We start from the raw sequence: 18,801 nt of genomic DNA, 5'->3' as shown, positions 1-18,801 counted from the left end.
TTAAAATTAAACATAAAACTCAACATATTAAAAAGGTCAAAACTAATGCAAAAGTACAATACCTTTTTATAGTTTGTCCTTTAATTATTTATATATTTATTAGATAGGTGATAATAGACCTATAAATAAGGGTACTTCCTATTTTTTTAACCACCATAAAGAGTTAAAATCTTCGTTCAATATCAGAAAAAATAAATACTAATTTTCTCTTTTTTTATGAGAATATTTTTCAATACGATAATACATAAAATATATATATATATATAAACTTAGTCTTCTCATCCAAAGTAGACTCAGCATTTGATTGACTAAGTCAACCTTAGAGTAAGCCAATGCAATAATTTCTCCCCAATAAAACCCACCAGAGCAGCTCAGCTGACCCTAAATTGATGAGCGTCTGAGCACAAACCAGGAGAGAGTCGATAGAAGATTACTTGGATTGATTACTCGAAAGTGCGGGATACATAACACTAAGCACTAATATTTTTTATGCATCCATTTGTTCTTCTTCCTTCTTTTCCCCGGGGTGTCTTCGCTGTTTCTTGCTTTTCCAAAAATTTATTCTTTACTCAAATGCCCACTGGTTCTCCCTCCGAACCTCTTCCTCTTCTTCAGGGGTGAAGTCATTATTGATGTTAAACGTCTTCCTAATCTCCTCTGGAGTCTTCGATTTTATCATGTCAGCAACTGTCTGGCAGGTCAGATCTAGCAGGCTCTTTATGTTCAGATAATTAGCTGCCTGAATCAACCAACCAGGACCACCATATTCAATAAATAAAATTAGGCCAAGGCAGGGAAGAATCATTCTATATAATGCTTAAATTCAATTCATAATGAAACATCATGAAAGTATGATCAAACCATAACCATGTCACATGCATATCTATCTGTGAATTAAACGACACCACGAAAATCCAAAGAATACTTCATATCCGAAAACAAATTCAACGCCTCGAAGAAAAGATGAATAATAGCTGATATTAAATCCCCATCCGTCCAATAATCAAGTGGGATAGGGACATAAACCATAAGACAATTATAAATATTTCGCTACTGTAGAACAATAGAACATAATTTCTATAAAAAAAAGGGGTAAACAAATAACCTCGCCACTGATTTGGGTAAACAAAAATCTCTTCCCCAGGTGCATATCCAAAACTTACGAATGTAAAACTAAAACAGATCAAGTCTCATAGTGTTTTAGTTGACATGAGATGATCATCGAGAACTTTCCCAACAAATGCCTATGAATTTATACATTAACTGCAGCAAACCAGATGATATTACATACCAGTATGCTACAAAACTCTCATGCCTATACACAACAGTAACTCACTGCCTACCTTAGATCACTATCTAGACAAATCTTCCGAATTATAGCCATCATTTTTAATATCTCAACGAAGCTGGCGCACCAAGCATGTAATTACAGTAAGACCCAAACTGAATTTACAATATGTCCATTTATGCAATGGAAGCACTCATAAATAGCACTGCAAATAGAAAAAGGAACCGGAAAGAACACAAAAATAAAATCCCTTACTCTTGTGTTTTTGTTTTGAGCGGGTGGGTGGGGGGATGGGAAATACAAGCAGAATACAGACAGCTACCATTGCCATTAAGGTGACTTGGACCAAAAAATGGGTTACATAAAATATTACTGTCAAAGATAAGTAATAGATCTTGTCCTCCTCCCCGGGCAAGACATATCACTTGATTGTTTTTTCTTTCTAAAGATGAATGGTATATCTTCTAAAGGTATATGGCTGTGATTGTATTCTAAATTAGTTGTATCCTAAATTGTATAGGTTTCCAATTCTGGATTTGGAAATTTCCTATTCTGATTTGGAAACTTCCTAGTTTGATAGGCAGCTTTGTACATAAATTCAGTAATCCCTCCAAGGGAAATAAGATTGAATTCTTTCTCCAGTCATTCTTGACATGGTATCAGAGTCTTAGGACATCGGTCACTGCCCTTTTGTGAGTTCAATTGTCATGGCCTTCATCAAAAAACAATCTTCTTTCATAGGATAGGATGTCCAATACCCACAATACCAAGCCAGATTCGGCTGATTCCAGTGGTACAACCGAAGTTCCGTTTGCTGCAAGCAATGGTGTAGGCTCAGGAGGAGAGCTTCAAAATATTCAAGCATCTTACCGGTTGAATGGTAAGAACTTCTTGAAGTGGTCCAAGTTGATCCGCACTTTTCTAAAAGGGAAGGGGAAGTTAAGCCACCTATTGGGGACCAATCCAAAAGAAGGTGATCCCATGTTTGCAGCATGGGATGAGGACTCCTTAGTCATGTCCTGACTATGGAACTCCATGATTCCGGAGATTAGTGACACGGTCATGTTCCGAACAACAGCCAAGGATATTTGGGTTGCGGTGAAGCTTAGCTACTCCAAGGTACATGATGCTGCACAGATCTACAAGATCAGGACTAAAGTTGCAGCTACCAAGCAAAGCCCCCGGTCCATTACAGAGCATGCAAATTGGTGGTAAACTCTGTGACAGGAATTGGACCACTATCAGTGCCTTAAAATGAAGTGTAGTGAGGATGCAGCTTTACAAAAGAGATTTGTGGAGAAGAAAAGGACATATGACTTTCCTCAACATGGAGTTTGATGCAGTGAGTGTTCAAATCCTCGGTACGGAGGATTTACCATCTCTAAATGAGGTGATTTCTATAATACATGCAAAGGAAGACAGGGAGTGATGCTGGACAGCTCTTCTATAGAGAACTCAGCCCTTATATCCCTGAAGGCCTCTACTCAAAATAAGGGGTCTAGGGAGGAGAAGACAACATTGGACAAGGGCTCAGCATGGTGTACATATTGCAAAAAGCCCTGGCACACCATAGAGAAGTGCTGAAATCTCCATGGAAAGCCATCCAAGGGAGGACAACTGAAAGGCCAAAGACAAGTTTGTGTGGCCAGCAGCCATCAACAAACTGAGCAAAGGATTCCAGAACAGGGAGATGCACTAGAACTTAACAAAGGAGAAATTGAAAAGTTGAGGAGCTCATTGGAATCTCTGACAAGAAAATGCCCAACCTAATACCTAAATCCTAGACTCTAGAGCCACGAATCACATGACCTATTTCTCACATCAATTCATCTCATATAACCCCTGTTCAAGTTCAGAAAAATCACAATGGCAGATGGATCCTTAACCACTGTGACTGGCCAAGGGGATGTGTTTCTTAACAAACATCTCACCCTAAAGAATGTCCTCCATGTGCCGTAAACTCTTTACTAACCTCATCTCTATTTAAAAACTCACCTTGGATGCTAACTACAGTGTTATTTTTCACCCAACCTTATGTGAGTTTCATGAATAAGACACGAAGAAGATGATTGGGCATGCTAGGGCTAGGGCTAGACTTTACTACCTTGAGGAATTGGGTGACTAGGTTAAGAAGAAGAAAGCTTTCCCTGTGTCATTCCTTGCTCAGTCCAACAAGGATCAGCTATGGCTTCACCATTACCATCTTAGTCACCCCTCTTTTTTAGTTATTAGAATGATGTTTCCATTGTTATTCAAGGGTTTAGATGTTAGAGAATTCCATTGTGTTGTGTGTGAATTTGCAAAGCACAAGAGAGTATCATTTCCTCCTAATAAAAGAACTAATCTTCCATTTACTCTAATTCAGTGATATATGGGCCCTTCCATTGTTCCTAACATCTCTGGGGCACATTGGTTTATCTCCTTTGTGGATGATTACACCCAGGGTAGTTTGGTTATATCTATTAAAAAATAAATCTGAGGTGGGAAATATTTTTCCTACATTCTACAACATGATTAAAAAAAAAAAGAAAACTTGAAAATTAGAAAATTAGAAATAAGAAAACTTGTTATAACATTGTATATCAGTGCAGCAAGAAAAAAAACTTAAAAAATTATAAAGAAACGAAAAAGACAGCAAAAAGAGTTGTTAGTGAAGCAAGATCAAAAGCATATGAGAATCTATATAAACGACTTGATACATAAGATGGAGAAAGGGATATATATAAATTAGCTAAAGCAAGAGAAAGAAAAACAAGGGATCTAAACCAAGTGAAATGCATAAAAGATGAAAACCAAAATGTAATAGTGAATGAGGGAGTGATTAAAAAGAGATGGAAAGAGTATTTCACAAAATTATTCAATGATGGTGGGGACACAAGAGTTAGGTTGGGACATTTTAGTAACTCCGAAGGGAACATGAGTTATACATTTTATCGATGCATAAGTTGAAAAGAAATAAGGCAAGCATTAAAAAATATGAAAAATCATAAGACGATGGACCAGATAATATACCAATAGAAGCATGGAAATGCATGGGAGAATAAGGTATCTCCTGGCTAACGAAATTATTTAACGCGATCCTTAAATTAAAAAAGATGCCAGATAAGTGGAGGAAGAGTACTTTGATTCCTATATACAAGAACAAATGAGATGTTCAAAACTGTGAAAAGTACAGAGAAATTAAGTTAATGAGTCATATCATGAAACTCTGGGAAAGAGTAATAGAGCAGAGGCTCAAAAAAGAAACAAACATCTCGAAAAATCAGTTTGGTTTCATGCCTGGTAGGTCAACAATGGAATACCTAGGCACCTAATGGAAAGGTACTGGGATCATCAGAAGAACCTGCATATGGTACTTATAGATTTAAAAAAAGGCCTATGATAGAGTCCCTAGAGAAGTATTATGAAGGGTTTTAGAGAAGAAAAGAGTCTGAATAGCCTATATACAAGCCCTTAAGAACATGTGTCACGGTGCAAAAACAAGAGTCAGAAAATGCGAATGGGATGCTAAACCGTTTAAAATTACAATAGGACTGTATCAAGGTTCTACACTAAGTCTATACTTATTTGCTTTAGTAATGGATGAACTCACTAAACACATTCAGACAGAGGTGTCATAGTGTATGCTATTTGCAGATGACATAGTGTTGGTGGATGAAACAAAAGAGGGAGTGAACGCTAAGCTTGAGTTGTGAAGAAACAATTTAGAATCCAAGGGATTTAAATTAAGTAAAAGGAAAACAAAATATATAGAATGTAAATTTAGTAAGAATGCAAGAGTGGATGATGTTATAATAAAATTAGAAGACCAAATCATACAAAGAAAAGACCATTTTCGATATTTGGGATAAGTGATTCAAAAAGACGGAGAAATTCACAAGGACATCACGCATAGAATTAAGGCAGGTTGGCTAAAATGGAGAAATGCATCAGGGGTGTTATGTGATGGTAAAATCCCATTAAAACTAAAAGGAAAATTCTATAGAACAGCTATAAGACCAGTTTTGTTGTATGGCTCGGAATGTTGGGCAATCAAATACCAGCATGAGCAAAAAACGAGCGTAGTGGAGATGAGGATACTAAGATGGATATGTGGCCATACAAGAAAAGATAAAATTAGAAATGAGGTTATTCGTAATAAGATAGGAGTAGTGCCAATCGAGGAGAAGATGAGAGAGACTAAACTAAGATGATTTGGTCATGTGAGAAGAAGATCAAAAAACGCTCATGTGAGGAGAGTTGATGAAATGAAGCAATTACTCAAAAAAAGTAGTGGCAAACCCAAGAAAACTTTGGGAAAGACATTTAAAGTTTGATATGAAGTGTATGGACCTAAACGAATATATGACAAAAGACAGAAATACATGTAAATCTAGAATTCATGTAGTCGACCCCACATAGTGGGATAAAAGCTGAATATGTTGTTGTTGTTCTACAACATGGTTAAAAACAGTTTGGGGTTGAGATTAAAATATTTAGATCTGATAATGCCAAAGAATACTTCAATCAATCCTTATCTGTTTTCTTTCAATAGGAAGGCATTATCCATGAATCCTCTTGCCCTTATACCCCCCTCAGCAAAATGGAGTGGCTGAGAGGTAGAATGGCCACCTCTTGGCTGTTACTAGAGCGCTTCTATTCCACCATAATGTTCCCAAACATTATTGGGGGAGAAGTAGCCTTAACAACCACCTTTCTCATTAACAAACTACCTTCTCAAACCCTTGATTCTCAAAGTCCAATCCAACTCCTCACCAAGACCTATCTTGACTTTCATATCACTAGCTGTTGGAACCCTAAAGTGTTTGGGAATGTCACTTTTGTCCATGTTCATACTCCTAACATAAGTAAACTTAATCCTCGTGCCCTCAAGTGTATTTTTATTGGATATTCTTCTGTTCAAAAAAGTTACAAGTGCTATCACCCTCCTACCAAGAGAGTTTTTATTTCAACAAATGTTCCCTTGTCTTGGACAGCCTTATCCCCGGGGGGGAGAATCCAATTCTAGAGGATAAGGATCAGTTTTTTGTTCTTCCTGAGCTATCATCCTCTTCTCTCCCGTCAGTTATCCCAAGGGACTCACCAAGTATGCCACTAGGGAAGCCTTCACTATCTACTTCCAGTCCACTACAGGTATACTAAAAGGAGAAAAGTATTGGTTCCTCCCCCTATGCAAGCTACAACATCTAATTCAAGTTATGTCACTGCCAGGACTGTCAACCCTCTAGACAACTCACTAGGTAATTTACCTACTGAATCCATACCTGATGTTGAACCTATTTTACCTACTGAATCCATACCTAATGCTGAACCTGAATTTTCTCAGTGTGATGTTGAGCCTAAAGCTTCTAATTGTGATCTTGATTGGCCTATTGCTCTTAGGAAAGGTACAAGGACTTGCACAAAACATCCCCTACACTTATTCCTAACCTAATCCAAACGGTCATCTAGACATAAAGCCTTCCTAACTAGCCTTCATACCATTCCTATTCCAAAAACCTTTTTTGAAGCAATAGATAATGAGAATCGAAAGACTGCCATAGAGGCTGAGATGGAAGCCCTAGAGAAGAATCAAACTTGGGAGCTAGTTCAGTTGCCTAAAGGAAAACATCTAGTGGGATGTGTTGAAGATTGTCTCGAGTTAGTTATAGGATTATGTGCAGTGTTTTGTATGCGGTTATGGGGTAGTTGACAAGCGGGTGGCACTCTTGTAATATTATTTATTAGTGGAGGGAAAATCCAGTAATGTCATAATCAGCCCTAGTAAATATCACATTATTTTCTATAAATAGGACAGAGAGGACTGAGGGTCGATCTATCGCATAGTCTCTTTTTGTTTTCACGAGAGCCAAGGGAATGAGAAGGCTGTGAGTTAAAATAGTCTTATTCATTATTGGAAAAGCTTCTATCGTGGGAGAGAGGAAGAGGGAAAGTCTTGTATTGTTATCCATCAATAAAGAAGGTTGCTCGATGGTGGTTTAAATGTTGGATGTAGTGTCATTCACGTGGCATGAACCAGGATAAAACTCTCTCCCCTCATATGGTTTGCGTGTTTCATTTATTGTTCTGTTCTTGATTAATTTATGTTCTCTATTATATGTTCGTGTGGTGATGTGTTGGCTAGTAAGTTGTGAGTGATTGTGAAGGGTGTTTAATCAGTTTCTTGAGAGAATTAAAGGTTGTCAGTGCTCCCAATTTATAATAAATTGGTATTAGAGCCAAGAACTCAAATCAAGATTTGCCAAGAACCCTAGAAATCTTTAGTTTTAATCCTTGTCATGGCTTTCACACCCTCTTCTGCGAGATATGACAGAGAGAAATTTGATGGGTCAAATGATTTCGATCTATGAAAAATTAAGATGAGGGCATTGTTGGGAAATTTGGGATTAGAAGAAGCCTTAGAAGCAGAAAAGAAATTGCCCAAGAATGCCACTGAAGAACAAAAAAAAGATTTCAGTGAGCGTAGGAAAGAAATCAACAAGAGGGCCTATAATACTCTAATTCTAAGTTTAGGAGATAAAGTCCTTAGGAAAGTTTTAAGGAAGGAAACGACCGAGGCTTTATGGTCTAAATTAGAGAGTTTTTATATGACAAAAAACCTTGTTAGAGAGTTTTTATATGACAAAAAACCTTGTCAAATAGGTTGTATTTAAAAGAAAAGTTGTTTACATTAAAAATGAAAGAAGGGCAGAAACTTAATAATCACATAGATGAGTTTAATAAACTGTCTTGACTTAGAAAACATAAATATTAACTATGATGAGGAAGATAAAGCCCTTGTATTATTGCATCCTTAGCCAAGAACATATGAAACCTTTATTGATATATTAAAACATGGTAGGGAAAAATTATTCCTAGAAGATGTTTTCGGGGCATTGAACTCTTAAGGAGTTGCAGCAGAAATTAGAAGGAACAGGTTCAACCGGGGATATCCTAACTGCTAGAAGTAGGACTGAAAAGAGAGAATTTAAATCTAAGGAATGATTCCTATCATTCCAAGTCTAGGAATGATAGGAAAACAATAAAATGTTTTCATTGTCATGAGGGCCACATCAAGAGAAATTGCCCAAACAGAAATAAAGAATCTCAAGAAAGAACCAAACCGGAATGTTCTAGTACCATGAGTGGATCTAGTTATGAGAGTGCATATGCCCTATAATATTTCTAGAAATGCTGGAAAAGTAGCATAGGTTCTAGGTTTAGGGTGTACTCCTAATAAGAAAATGGTATTACTAGGCAACTCTTAAGAATTAAGGTCAAGGGAATTGGAGATGGGAGAAAATAGGATGCATGGTGAAGCTGTTCCAGAATATTAGAAGCTGTAAAAATATATCCTTGATTTAAAAGAAAGCCTAATGTCCTTGGGAAGAATTAGATAGTAAAGGATTTCACTTATAGAGGAGAATTGAAGTCCCAAGAAGTTGCACAAGAATCTCTTAAAGAGATGGAAGCAACCCTCAAGAATGGAGGTTCTGTGGTGCATGCTTGCATTTATATGTGGATAAGCTACAACCACTAAGGATAGCCTAGGATAAACTAGGCAGCGTCATTTGTTGAGGATGGCTCACAATGGTGAGCGAGGACTAAGAAAAGGTATCTAAGGCTAGGGATATTAGGGGAGGGAAAAGTTTACAGGTATAAGGGAATAGGAACCATGTAGTTTGGTAAGGTTACCAAATGTAGAAGTCTCCAAAACAGACCTTGTATATGTCAAAAGCCCATTAGAGATCAGTTTCTAGGATCTAGGGGGAACCTATCTAGGCCTTGTCTCATGATGGACCTATGTGAAGTGAACCTAGTGGAGATGGTGTGTCCCTAAGAAATTCCCAAGCGTATATGAGCTTGCGGGAATTGAGTATGAGCTTGCTGGAAATTCCTTCTGGTGTGAAAGGTTAGGTGGTTTAGAGTTATAAAATAGGTATGCCTAGGACTTCTAAAGCTAGGGTTCTTACCTATGTGGGAAAACTCTACCAATAGGACATACAATTAGCTGATACTAAGGGCAAGAGATGGAATCTAGAATGCTGTGTAAAGAAAAACAGCAAGGAGAATCCTTTGAGAATGTCCGAAACTAGCCTATGAACCAGGGTATAGCAATAGGGAAATCTGGAAAAAAAATTAGTTATATTCATTGTGTAAGCTTGGGCTGGATTGGGAGAGGGAGGAAGCTAATGTTTAAGATAGCTTTGGCTCTTGCAGTGAAGGTCCTTGTGAACAGTGAGGGGAAAAGGGTGTGTGCAAGTGTTGTCTGGTATGGTGTAGCCCATATGCTGATCAAAATCTGGGTTAAGCAAGGAAAGGGAAGGAGAATCATCTTGTAGGTAATGAGCAAGGGAATAGAAGGTCTAGTGTTGCCTAGGATGGGTAAAAGATAGAACATAAAGTGAGTTACCAGTGAGATATGGAAAGAGTTGGGTTTAAGATACTTGTGCATTGGTTTTGAGTGCTAAGGAACAAGCTAGAAAATAGAACCTCTTGTATAAGAAGAGGTGATGCACTCTTGTCCAAACAAATGAATGGCATGGAGCCATGTAAATTTCGGGAGAAACGAAACCTGGACTTAAATGGAAGATTCCTTAGGTTAAATGGGTGGAGTGCTGTGTAAGTGTCTATTTGTGAATTAAGGAAGGTGCTGGAAATGGGGAAAAGTCTAGGAAAAGGCTAGACAAATGGCCATTGGTTAAAACAGCACATGAAGGCTTAATTTCAGGTCAAATAGGTATCACTAACAGCCATTATCCATGTGAAAATTAAGGGAAAAGTGATCTTATAGTGTAGCCAAGGGATAAGAGGCTAGAGGGAAAGGTAAGCAAGGATTGGTTGCTTAGAAGGTCTCTCTAGGTATGATAGTAATTCCCAAGGTGAAGGTATAAGGAATCGGATCCCTTTAGGATAAGTCCAAGGGTTAAAATTGAGTGCATGAGGAAGCTGTGAGTAATCCAATGGTATGCCTAGTGAAATGTAAGGAAACTTCTCTGGAAATTTGTCCATGAAGACTCTCAAGGTGTAGCTGAGAACTTAGATTAGTGTTTGAGAGTGTAGGATAAAGGAGAAGCTGGAAATTCTAAGGCATAGAGGTTGGAATAGGAATTGGACAGCTTATGGCAGCCGAGGATTACCCAAACTTAAGCATACTCCGTTAAGTTGATAGATAAAAGAGGCACAAAAGAGATGAGCAGTCCTTTTGAATTTTTTGAAGCAAACATAAGAAGGGAAGACGATGGTAAAGGCTAAAGGCCGGTTTTGGGAGCTAGGAGTAAGTCTAGCAGTGTTATGACCAATCCGGGTAAGGTGCACTGTTGTTGTGATGCTATGTAAAAAGGTTGGACCCTTTGGGATGAAGAAATAACATTAAGTATGGATTTGGTTTGTGGTGGAGTGTACTTAAAAAGAAAGTTATAGGTTGCAGGTTGTATAGCTGGAACACTAAAAGAATGTCTAAGTAGAGAAAGTTGAAATAGCCAATGGGCAGTACATCATGGAAAGGACCAATCATATTGATGTTAAGAAAGTTATTTATTAGGAAAACCCCTTGAGAAGGAGGAATAATCCTAATTAAAGTTGCATGTATAGTGATGTGGCTACCAATCAAGACCCAACCCAAGACCGACCCGACCACACCGGAACAATATAACTGGAATAGTAGCGGCAAAACAATATTTTAATACTCCATATGTTTTAGAATTCTACTTGATTTAGGATTCTACTTCATGTTGGATTAGGATTTTATTTTTATTAGGATTTTAGTTGGATTTTGTTTACAAATATTAGATGGATTTGGACTAGCCAAATACTATAAATATGTCTAGGATCTAAAGTTTGTAATCAAGTTTTGCTCAATACAATTTCCACAACCTATTTGGGTTTTCTTGGCAAAACAGTCTTGTTTTTGCGTCTTCTTGAAAGTCAAGCTTCAGCCATTGAAGTTTGTTCTTTCAAGAGTTTATTTTAGCATGTTTCCTTTACACTCGGGCTACACGCTGCGTCAAGTGGTATCAGAGCGGTTCATCAACCAATCAGATGGCCAATCTTGAAGGTAACAATAGCAATCAGCCTTGTGACGGTGATCGGGGGCTGCCAGGGATTTGGAGAGCAATCAAAGAATAACGGGTAATAACTCGTACAATGGAGCAACAATTGGGGCGAATCCACAACCAATTGGGCGTTTTACAACGAGTTAAGGATAATCGAAACAGGACTAATGACGTAAATCAAGCCGGTTATGTTAAACCGGGAAGACCAGCCATTAATCCTAGAAGACCAATGATGGATGATACTGACGATGAGGATGATCTTGGTCGTATGATAGCCAACCCTAATGGTAAAGGGGTTAGGAGGAATGCGCAGCAACACAACCATTGGGGAAACGATGTGTATAAACTAAAGAATGACTTTTCGATGAGTTTGGAGCTTGATTTTGAAGATTATGTTGTCCCACCAACCTCAACGTTTGCAAAATCAGGTCTAATTTATGCTGCTAACATAATAGAAACTCCAAGATTATTGACTCATACTCAGTGTTCGAAAAATCGGCCTAGGCGACTGCCTAGGCGCCGCTGAGGCGTTAGGCGGACGTTGGCCCCCCCGATTTTGTCCTAGTCGGCACCCCTAGGCACCGGTCCGCCAAACCGGCCGTCGGCGGCCCCTAGGCATCCCAAGAGGCCTAGGCGGCGCCTAACCACCTCGGCAGCCTACTTCTAAATTTGTAGGGTTTTAAAGAGAGGAGACAAAACAGAGCGGCCTCTCCTCGTCTGCCCCAATTGCTCTCTCCCAACCGCGACCGCCTCTCTCTTCGAAAGCTCATCCTCATCGCCGTTGACGCCTCTGCCTCCTCCGTCGCTGACCATCGTCTCTCTTGGCTGAGATTTTCCGATTTCCCTTGGCCTGGACCAGTCGTTTCTCTCGCTCGCTGAGGCTATTCTTCCTCCGACCACCAGTATCTCTCTCTCTCTCTCTCTCTCTCTCGTTGTGCTTCCTGATTTGCAGTAGCCATCTTGCACTCGATTCGCTGTTCTTCCCGATTTACAATATTACTGCTATTGCTATATGCCTATATGTGTTGCTATATAGTATATATATAATATAATATGCTATTGCTATGTATATACATATATTACTAACAGTTATAGATTATATATATGTTATTGCTATATATATACATATATTACTAATAGTTATAGATTATATATATGTTATTGCATTATTGTTGATTTTCTACTTTGATTTACTTGAAAATAATATGACATTACATCAAAAAGTTCAAAAAAATAAAAAAAAAAACAATTTTTCTAGGCCCCACCTAAGCCCTGCCTAGGCGCCCTAGGCACTAGGCCCCAGCTTGGCGCCCAACTAGCGCCTAGCGCGTTTTAGAACACTGCTCATACTAGGGTATTTTCCAGTCCCGAGGGCTCAGGCATTGCTTCGCAACCCAATAATGGTGGCATTTCTTCTGATCGGCTTGCGACTGTAAAGGAGATGGAAGTCATAGTAGCAAATCCTTCTACAGTTTATTCAAGCTCTAGCATGGTTGAATCGAAGGCAATAGGAACATATTCACCTTCGCGATTGCAAAAGCAAGAAGGTCACATGGGTCTCTGTGGATAGGGGTGTTGGATCTCCCAAACTAGTTAACTCGGGTAATGCAACTACTTTTGATATTAATCTGAAATTAGATTCTAAAACTAAGAATGTTATAACAGCTGCTGCTATAGCTGATCAAGTGCTTAGACTAGAGGAGGATTCAAGCATCAATATTTTAAGTGATGAGAGACTGTTGATAGTCATGAATAAGCCTTTATTCAAAACAGTTGCAAAAGAATGCTTCTCCTGGCAAGAAAAATCTACGAATGAATTCAAAAGCCGTTGAGGAGTCAAAATCAAGAAAGCTACTGAGAGAAGAAAGACCTGTGATAAGATTTACCAAATTAGAGAAGTGCCCAAGATGGAATGTTCAACATCCTCAATCTAACAGTAATAATGCAATGGAGGCAGAAGGCAACAAACATGGCGATGGTTGGACCCATGCCAACGCAGATATGGCTAAGAAGGGGAGGAATGTCTTTGCTCATGTTCCCTTAGCAAAAAAGTTCAAGCGGTTTAGGAAGATGTCAAGCAAAGGTTGCACAAATAAGAAGTACAAGACGACAACTGACAAGCATAGGAAGCACAAGGTATTTGAGGTTGAAGATGAAGTCATAATATTCTTGAAGAATGAACGAATTCTAGCAGGAAAGCAAAACAAGTTCAAGTCAAAGAAGTATGGTCGGTCCTTACAAGATTACAAAAAAGACCGATGATAATGCTTATGTTGTGGATTTGCCTAATCATATGGGTATTTCTAAACATTCAATGTGCCTAGTCTCTCTTTGTACTTGTCGAACGTGGATTTGTCCTACTCGGATAAAAATTCGAGGTCGAATTTTTTCTCAAGTGGAGGTGAATGATGCGATCACTAATCAAGACCCGACCCAAGGCCGACCCGACCATACCGGAACAATATCACTGGAATAGTAGCGGCAGAACAATATTTTAATACTTCATATGTTTTAGAATTCTACTTGATTTAGGATTCTACTTCATATTTCTACTTGATTTAGGATTCTACTCCATGTTGGATTAAAATTTTATTTTTATTAAGATTTTAGTTGGATTTTGTTTATAAATATTAGATGGATTTGGATTAGCCAAATACTATAAATATGCCTAGAATCTAGAATTTGTAATCAAGTTTTGCTCAATACAATTTCAGCAACCTATTTAGGTTTTCTTAGCAAAACAGCTTTGTTTTTGCGTCTTCTTGAAAGTCAAGCTTCGACCATTGAAGTTTGTTCTTTCAAGAGTTTATTTTGGTGTCTTCTTCACACTCGCGCTACACGCTCCATCATATAGGATATGTAGATGGAAGTATGATCCAAGGTGTCTCATTGTTGAAATTTACAGCATTGGTTTGATGTTCTTAATGTTTGTTGATGTTGATGGTCAGGTTATCATGCGGGAAACCAAAGGAAGAGCAAGTCAAAGGTTTTGATGGATGAAGATGGAAGGTATCACACTCAAGACAATGGTGGAGATTTGTTGAAGATTGTCTCGAGTTAGTGATAGGATTATGTGCCGTGTTTTATATGCAGTTATGAAGTAGTTAACAAGCAGGTGGCACTCTTGTAACATTAGTAATTAGTGGAGGGCAAATCCGGTAATGTCATAGCTGGCCCTAGGAAATATCACCCTATTTTTTATAAATAGGACAGAGAGGGCTAAGGGTCGATCTATCGCATAGTCTTTTTTTGTTTTCACGAGAGCCAAAGGAGTGAGAAGGCTATGAGTTAGAATAGTCTTGTTCATTCTTGGAAAAGCTTGTATCGTGGGAGAGAAGAGGAGGGAAAGTCCTGTACTATTATCCATCAATAAAGAAGGCTGCTCGATGGTGGTTTCAAGGCTGGATATAGTGCTATTCACGTGGCATGAACTAGGATAAAATTCTCTCTCCTCGTATGGTTTGCATATTTCATTTATTGTTCTATTCTTGATTAATTTTTATTCTCTATTATATGTTTGTGTGGTGGTGTGTTGGCTAGTGAGTTGTGAGTGATTGTGAGGGGTGTTTGATGGGTTTCTTGAGAAGATTAAAGGCTGCCAGTGCTCCCAATATATAACAGGATGTAAGTGGGTTTACACGGTAAAATATGAATCAGATGGGTCCTTGGACAGGGTACAAAGAAAGGCTGGTGGCTAAGGGTTACACACAAGTTTATGGGGTAGACTACCTTTATACTTTTGCCACAATTGCAAAATTGAATACAGTGAGGGTGTTTTTATCCTTAGCTGCTAATCTAGGCTAGCCACTGCAATAATATGATGTTAAAAATGCTTTTTGCATGGGGATCTAAAGGAGGATATTTATATGGAATTACCACCTGGTTTTGGTCTACCAACCAAGGAAAAGTGGTGTGCAAATTAAAAAAGGCTCTGTATGGACTGGAACAGTCCCCAAGAGCTTGGTTTGGCCGTTTTACAAAGGTGATGCTTGGTATGGGATACACGCAAAGCCAAAGGGGATCATACATTGTTCATCCACCACTCGGCTACAAGGGGAGTGACAGTGCTATTAAGTGTATGTGGATGACATTATAGTCACCGGAAATGATGAAGGCGACATGTAAAAACTGAGAGAGTGTCTAATTAAAGAATTGGGCATATTGAAGTATTTTTTGGAAATAGAAATGGCTCATTCTAAGGAGGGGATCTTTATCTCCCAACAAAAGTACATGTTAGACCTACTTGTCGAAACAGGAATGTTGGGAAATAAGGCGGTTGACACTACAATTGAAGCTAATCACCGATTAGGGGAGGTTTTGAAAGATGGTGTAGTAGATAAAGGATCCTATCAAAGATTGGTTGGGAGGCTCATTTATCTAGCTGATACTTGGCCAGACATTACCTATGCAGTAAGTACGGTTAGCCAATTCATGCACAACCCAAAAGAAACTCATCTAAAGGCAGTGTATAGGATTTTACACTACTTGAAGGGAACCCCCGAGAGAGGTATTCTATTTAAGAAAGGATAAACTATGTCTCTTGAGGCTTACACAAATGTTGATTATGTTGGATCTATGGTGGGTAGGAGGTCTACATTCGATTCTTGCACATTTCTAGGGGGGTAATCATGTAACTTGGAGAAGCAAAAAGCAAAGTGTGGTGGCTCGATCAAGTGTTGAAACAAAGTTTAAGTCAATGGCTCTAGGGATGAGTGAGTTATTATGGCTTAAAATATTATTGGATGATCTTAGAATCAAATGGACAGCTCATATGAGACTACTGTGACAATAAATCAGCTATAAGCAATGCTCACAACCCTATTCAACATGACCGAACAAAGCATGTTGAAGTAAATAGGCATTTTATTAAAGAAAAATTGAAGAGTGGCCTAATTTGCACCCCATATATATCCTCAAGTGACCAATTGGCAGATGTGTTGACCAAACCTGTAGCTATGTGTCAAAGGTTGATAAGCAAGATTGGAATGCATGACATCCACTCACAATCTTGAGGGGGAGTGTCAAAGATAAGTAATAGATCTTGTCCTCCTCCTTGGGCAAGACATATCACTTGATTGTTTTTTTCTTTCTAAAGATGCATGGCATATCTTCTAGAAGGAATATGGCTGTGATTGTATTCTAAATTAGTTGTATCCTAAATTGTATAGGTTTCCAATTCTGGATTTGGAAACCTCCTAGTTTGATAGGCAGCTTTGTACATAAATTCAGTAATCCCTTAAAAGGGAAATACGATTGAATTCTTTCTCCAGTCATTCTTGGCAATTACATCCGGGCAAAACTAGTGGTGCATCTTGTACAACTCCATACTTAACAATTTGACAACCTAAGAAGGAGAGGCTAATGTGCCGAGAATGGTGCACTTGTACAAAAAAGCAAGTCAACAGAACATATACTTTTTTTCGTTAGAGATGTTTGGACTTCTTTTTCCATTTCTTCAGCACCTATTTGTTTATGCCAACCTCAATAAGACATTTTTAACTCTCCTCAAATGGGAGCATACTTTTGCAGCACTCTGTTTATTCCCTTTACGGGTTATGGGCTATATCTTTGTTTTGCAATTTTTTGTGGTGCTATAGCTCAGACCTTGTTCTTTCTCTTCTTATTCATTCATTAATGAGCAATTTTAGAACTCCAAAACTCCTGTTCCAACTTGCCACCATCCCAAGAATAGGAAAATATAAAAAGACTACAAACTCTTTGACACTGGAACAATAATTATTATGACTTACACCAAAGAACAATATATGCCGATTACAGTGTCAAGCCATCAGGAATAACAACCACCAAAAATCTCATTGCCATTCATCATTAATAAATTCCCAGACACCTGAAACCTCAATAATAAGAAAACACACTTCCATAAACCAGATCAATCTTCCAATCCTCCAGATTTAAAAAGAAATTAGGTATGCCAGAGGAAGGCATAAGCAGGCCCCAAAACTGATCATCATATAAAGTTGCTCGATAGTAACAACTGCGAACACACAACTCCAAACTCCAGAAAACGCCATTAGACGAGAAGGGAAACCTTATCGCGTTGCCAAACCAAGAAACGTACAGGCACAAGCAACAGGTGAGTACTGCCCAGAACTCAATAACGAAATTCTATCCCTAATAAGAAGACACTGCAAAAGATATCAAATTAGAACCTAAATGCCCTAAGACGTCAACAAGAAGCACCAAAACATTAAAAAGAAAAAAATCCTACATATACTTAAAAATCAAGGCTATAGGGAGGGATGATACCAAGATGAGATCGAACAGGGTGGGCTGGTCCACTTTGACGAAGTCGGCATCCCAGGCCTTCAGTTCTTCATCAGGTGCACGATCCTCGCTCTTGGAGGCGGCCTCAACGTGCTTCTTACAGTACTCTATGACCTTAGCCAAGATCTTACTTGTGACGTTCGGAAGCGGTATGATGCTGTTGGCACAATCATCCTCAATCATATGCTTTATCGTCTGCGATTCCGCCACCACGGCCTCCTCCACCTCGAACGCCTCCCCGTCCGAGCTCCTCAGCGTGACCTTCTTCGTCCACGACATCGTCTCCACACGAAACCCTAACCCGAGAGAGAGAGAGAGAGGGGATGCGAATTGGGAATTTGGGAATAACTGACAGGAGGAGACGGGGTCTATGAATAAGATTGGAGGGCAGTTTTGTAAATTAGGGAGCTGTGCACGTGGCAGAGCGCAATCATCTCATCTGCGGGACGGGGGTACATGTAAATCTTAGCAACCCGATCAGATAGGTTGGTAAACTGCAAATTGATTTTAAAAATTAAACATTTTTTATAAAATTAAATAAGTATTTTAAATTAATATAATATTTAAAAATATAAAGATTTCAATTATTACACAAAATAGTAAAAATTCATATTTATATTTATTCTCAAAAAATAAATCTTATGCATCTGAAACTACTAACTAGTATAAAAGATGTTAATGACTTTTCATATTATATGTAAAATTTAAAAATAAAAGATAAAAATTATTTATTTTTTCAAATAGGGTGGGTCTCATTATAAATTGTTGTGTTTTTAATTTAAATTATTTATTAAGAATATTTATTATTTAAAAAATAAATTTTTTAAAGTTAAAAAATCATAAAGAATACTAACAATTGATTATCTCACATAATTTTAATAATGACAATTGAAGAATGTCGAAGGAACACGTCCTGATTTAAATTGAGAGATAATTTGTCTGTTCTTATTATTTTTTAATATTTTAAAATAAATTAATTATTAAATATACTTTTTGTATTTATAATTGAAATTTCAAATGTTGTTTGATAGTGTTTAAAATTTTAAAATATTTATATATATTTAACATTCATTCACATACATTTTTATATAAATAATTTAAAATGTTATTCAACAATTCTAAAATTAATGTGATTTACATATAATTTAGGTAAAATATAATATATTTACTATATATTAATTAATGCATACGCAA

The 18,801-nt window shown here is 37.9% G+C and overlaps 1 protein-coding gene across 1 annotated transcript; it reads right to left on the bottom strand.

The window, feature by feature from the left end:
* Positions 1 to 416: 416 nt before the first annotated feature.
* Positions 417 to 17,956, bottom strand: LOC127803885 (SKP1-like protein 1B). The gene is made up of 2 exons (XM_052340489.1): positions 17,590 to 17,956; positions 417 to 739 (listed from the first exon to the last, which is right to left on the bottom strand). The coding sequence occupies exons 1-2, from the start codon at positions 17,884 to 17,886 to the stop codon at positions 566 to 568; spliced, it is 471 nt and encodes a 156-aa protein (XP_052196449.1). The 5' UTR covers positions 17,887 to 17,956; the 3' UTR covers positions 417 to 565.
* Between the last annotated feature and the right edge of the window lie 845 nt (positions 17,957 to 18,801).

This window comes from Diospyros lotus, chromosome 6, assembly GCF_014633365.1.
Source record: "Diospyros lotus cultivar Yz01 chromosome 6, ASM1463336v1, whole genome shotgun sequence".
NCBI classification, from domain to species: Eukaryota; Viridiplantae; Streptophyta; class Magnoliopsida; order Ericales; family Ebenaceae; genus Diospyros; species Diospyros lotus.
This window is presented reverse-complemented; position numbering and strand designations above follow the sequence as displayed.

Coding starts and splice junctions, on each gene's coding strand:
- LOC127803885 (XM_052340489.1), bottom strand. CDS start 17,886: ATGTCGTGGACGAAGAAGGTCACGCTGAGGAGCTCGGACGGGGAGGCG. Junction 740..17,589: donor CCCTGTTCGATCTCATCTTG/GTATCATCCCTC, acceptor TGGTTGATTCAG/GCAGCTAATTATCTGAACAT.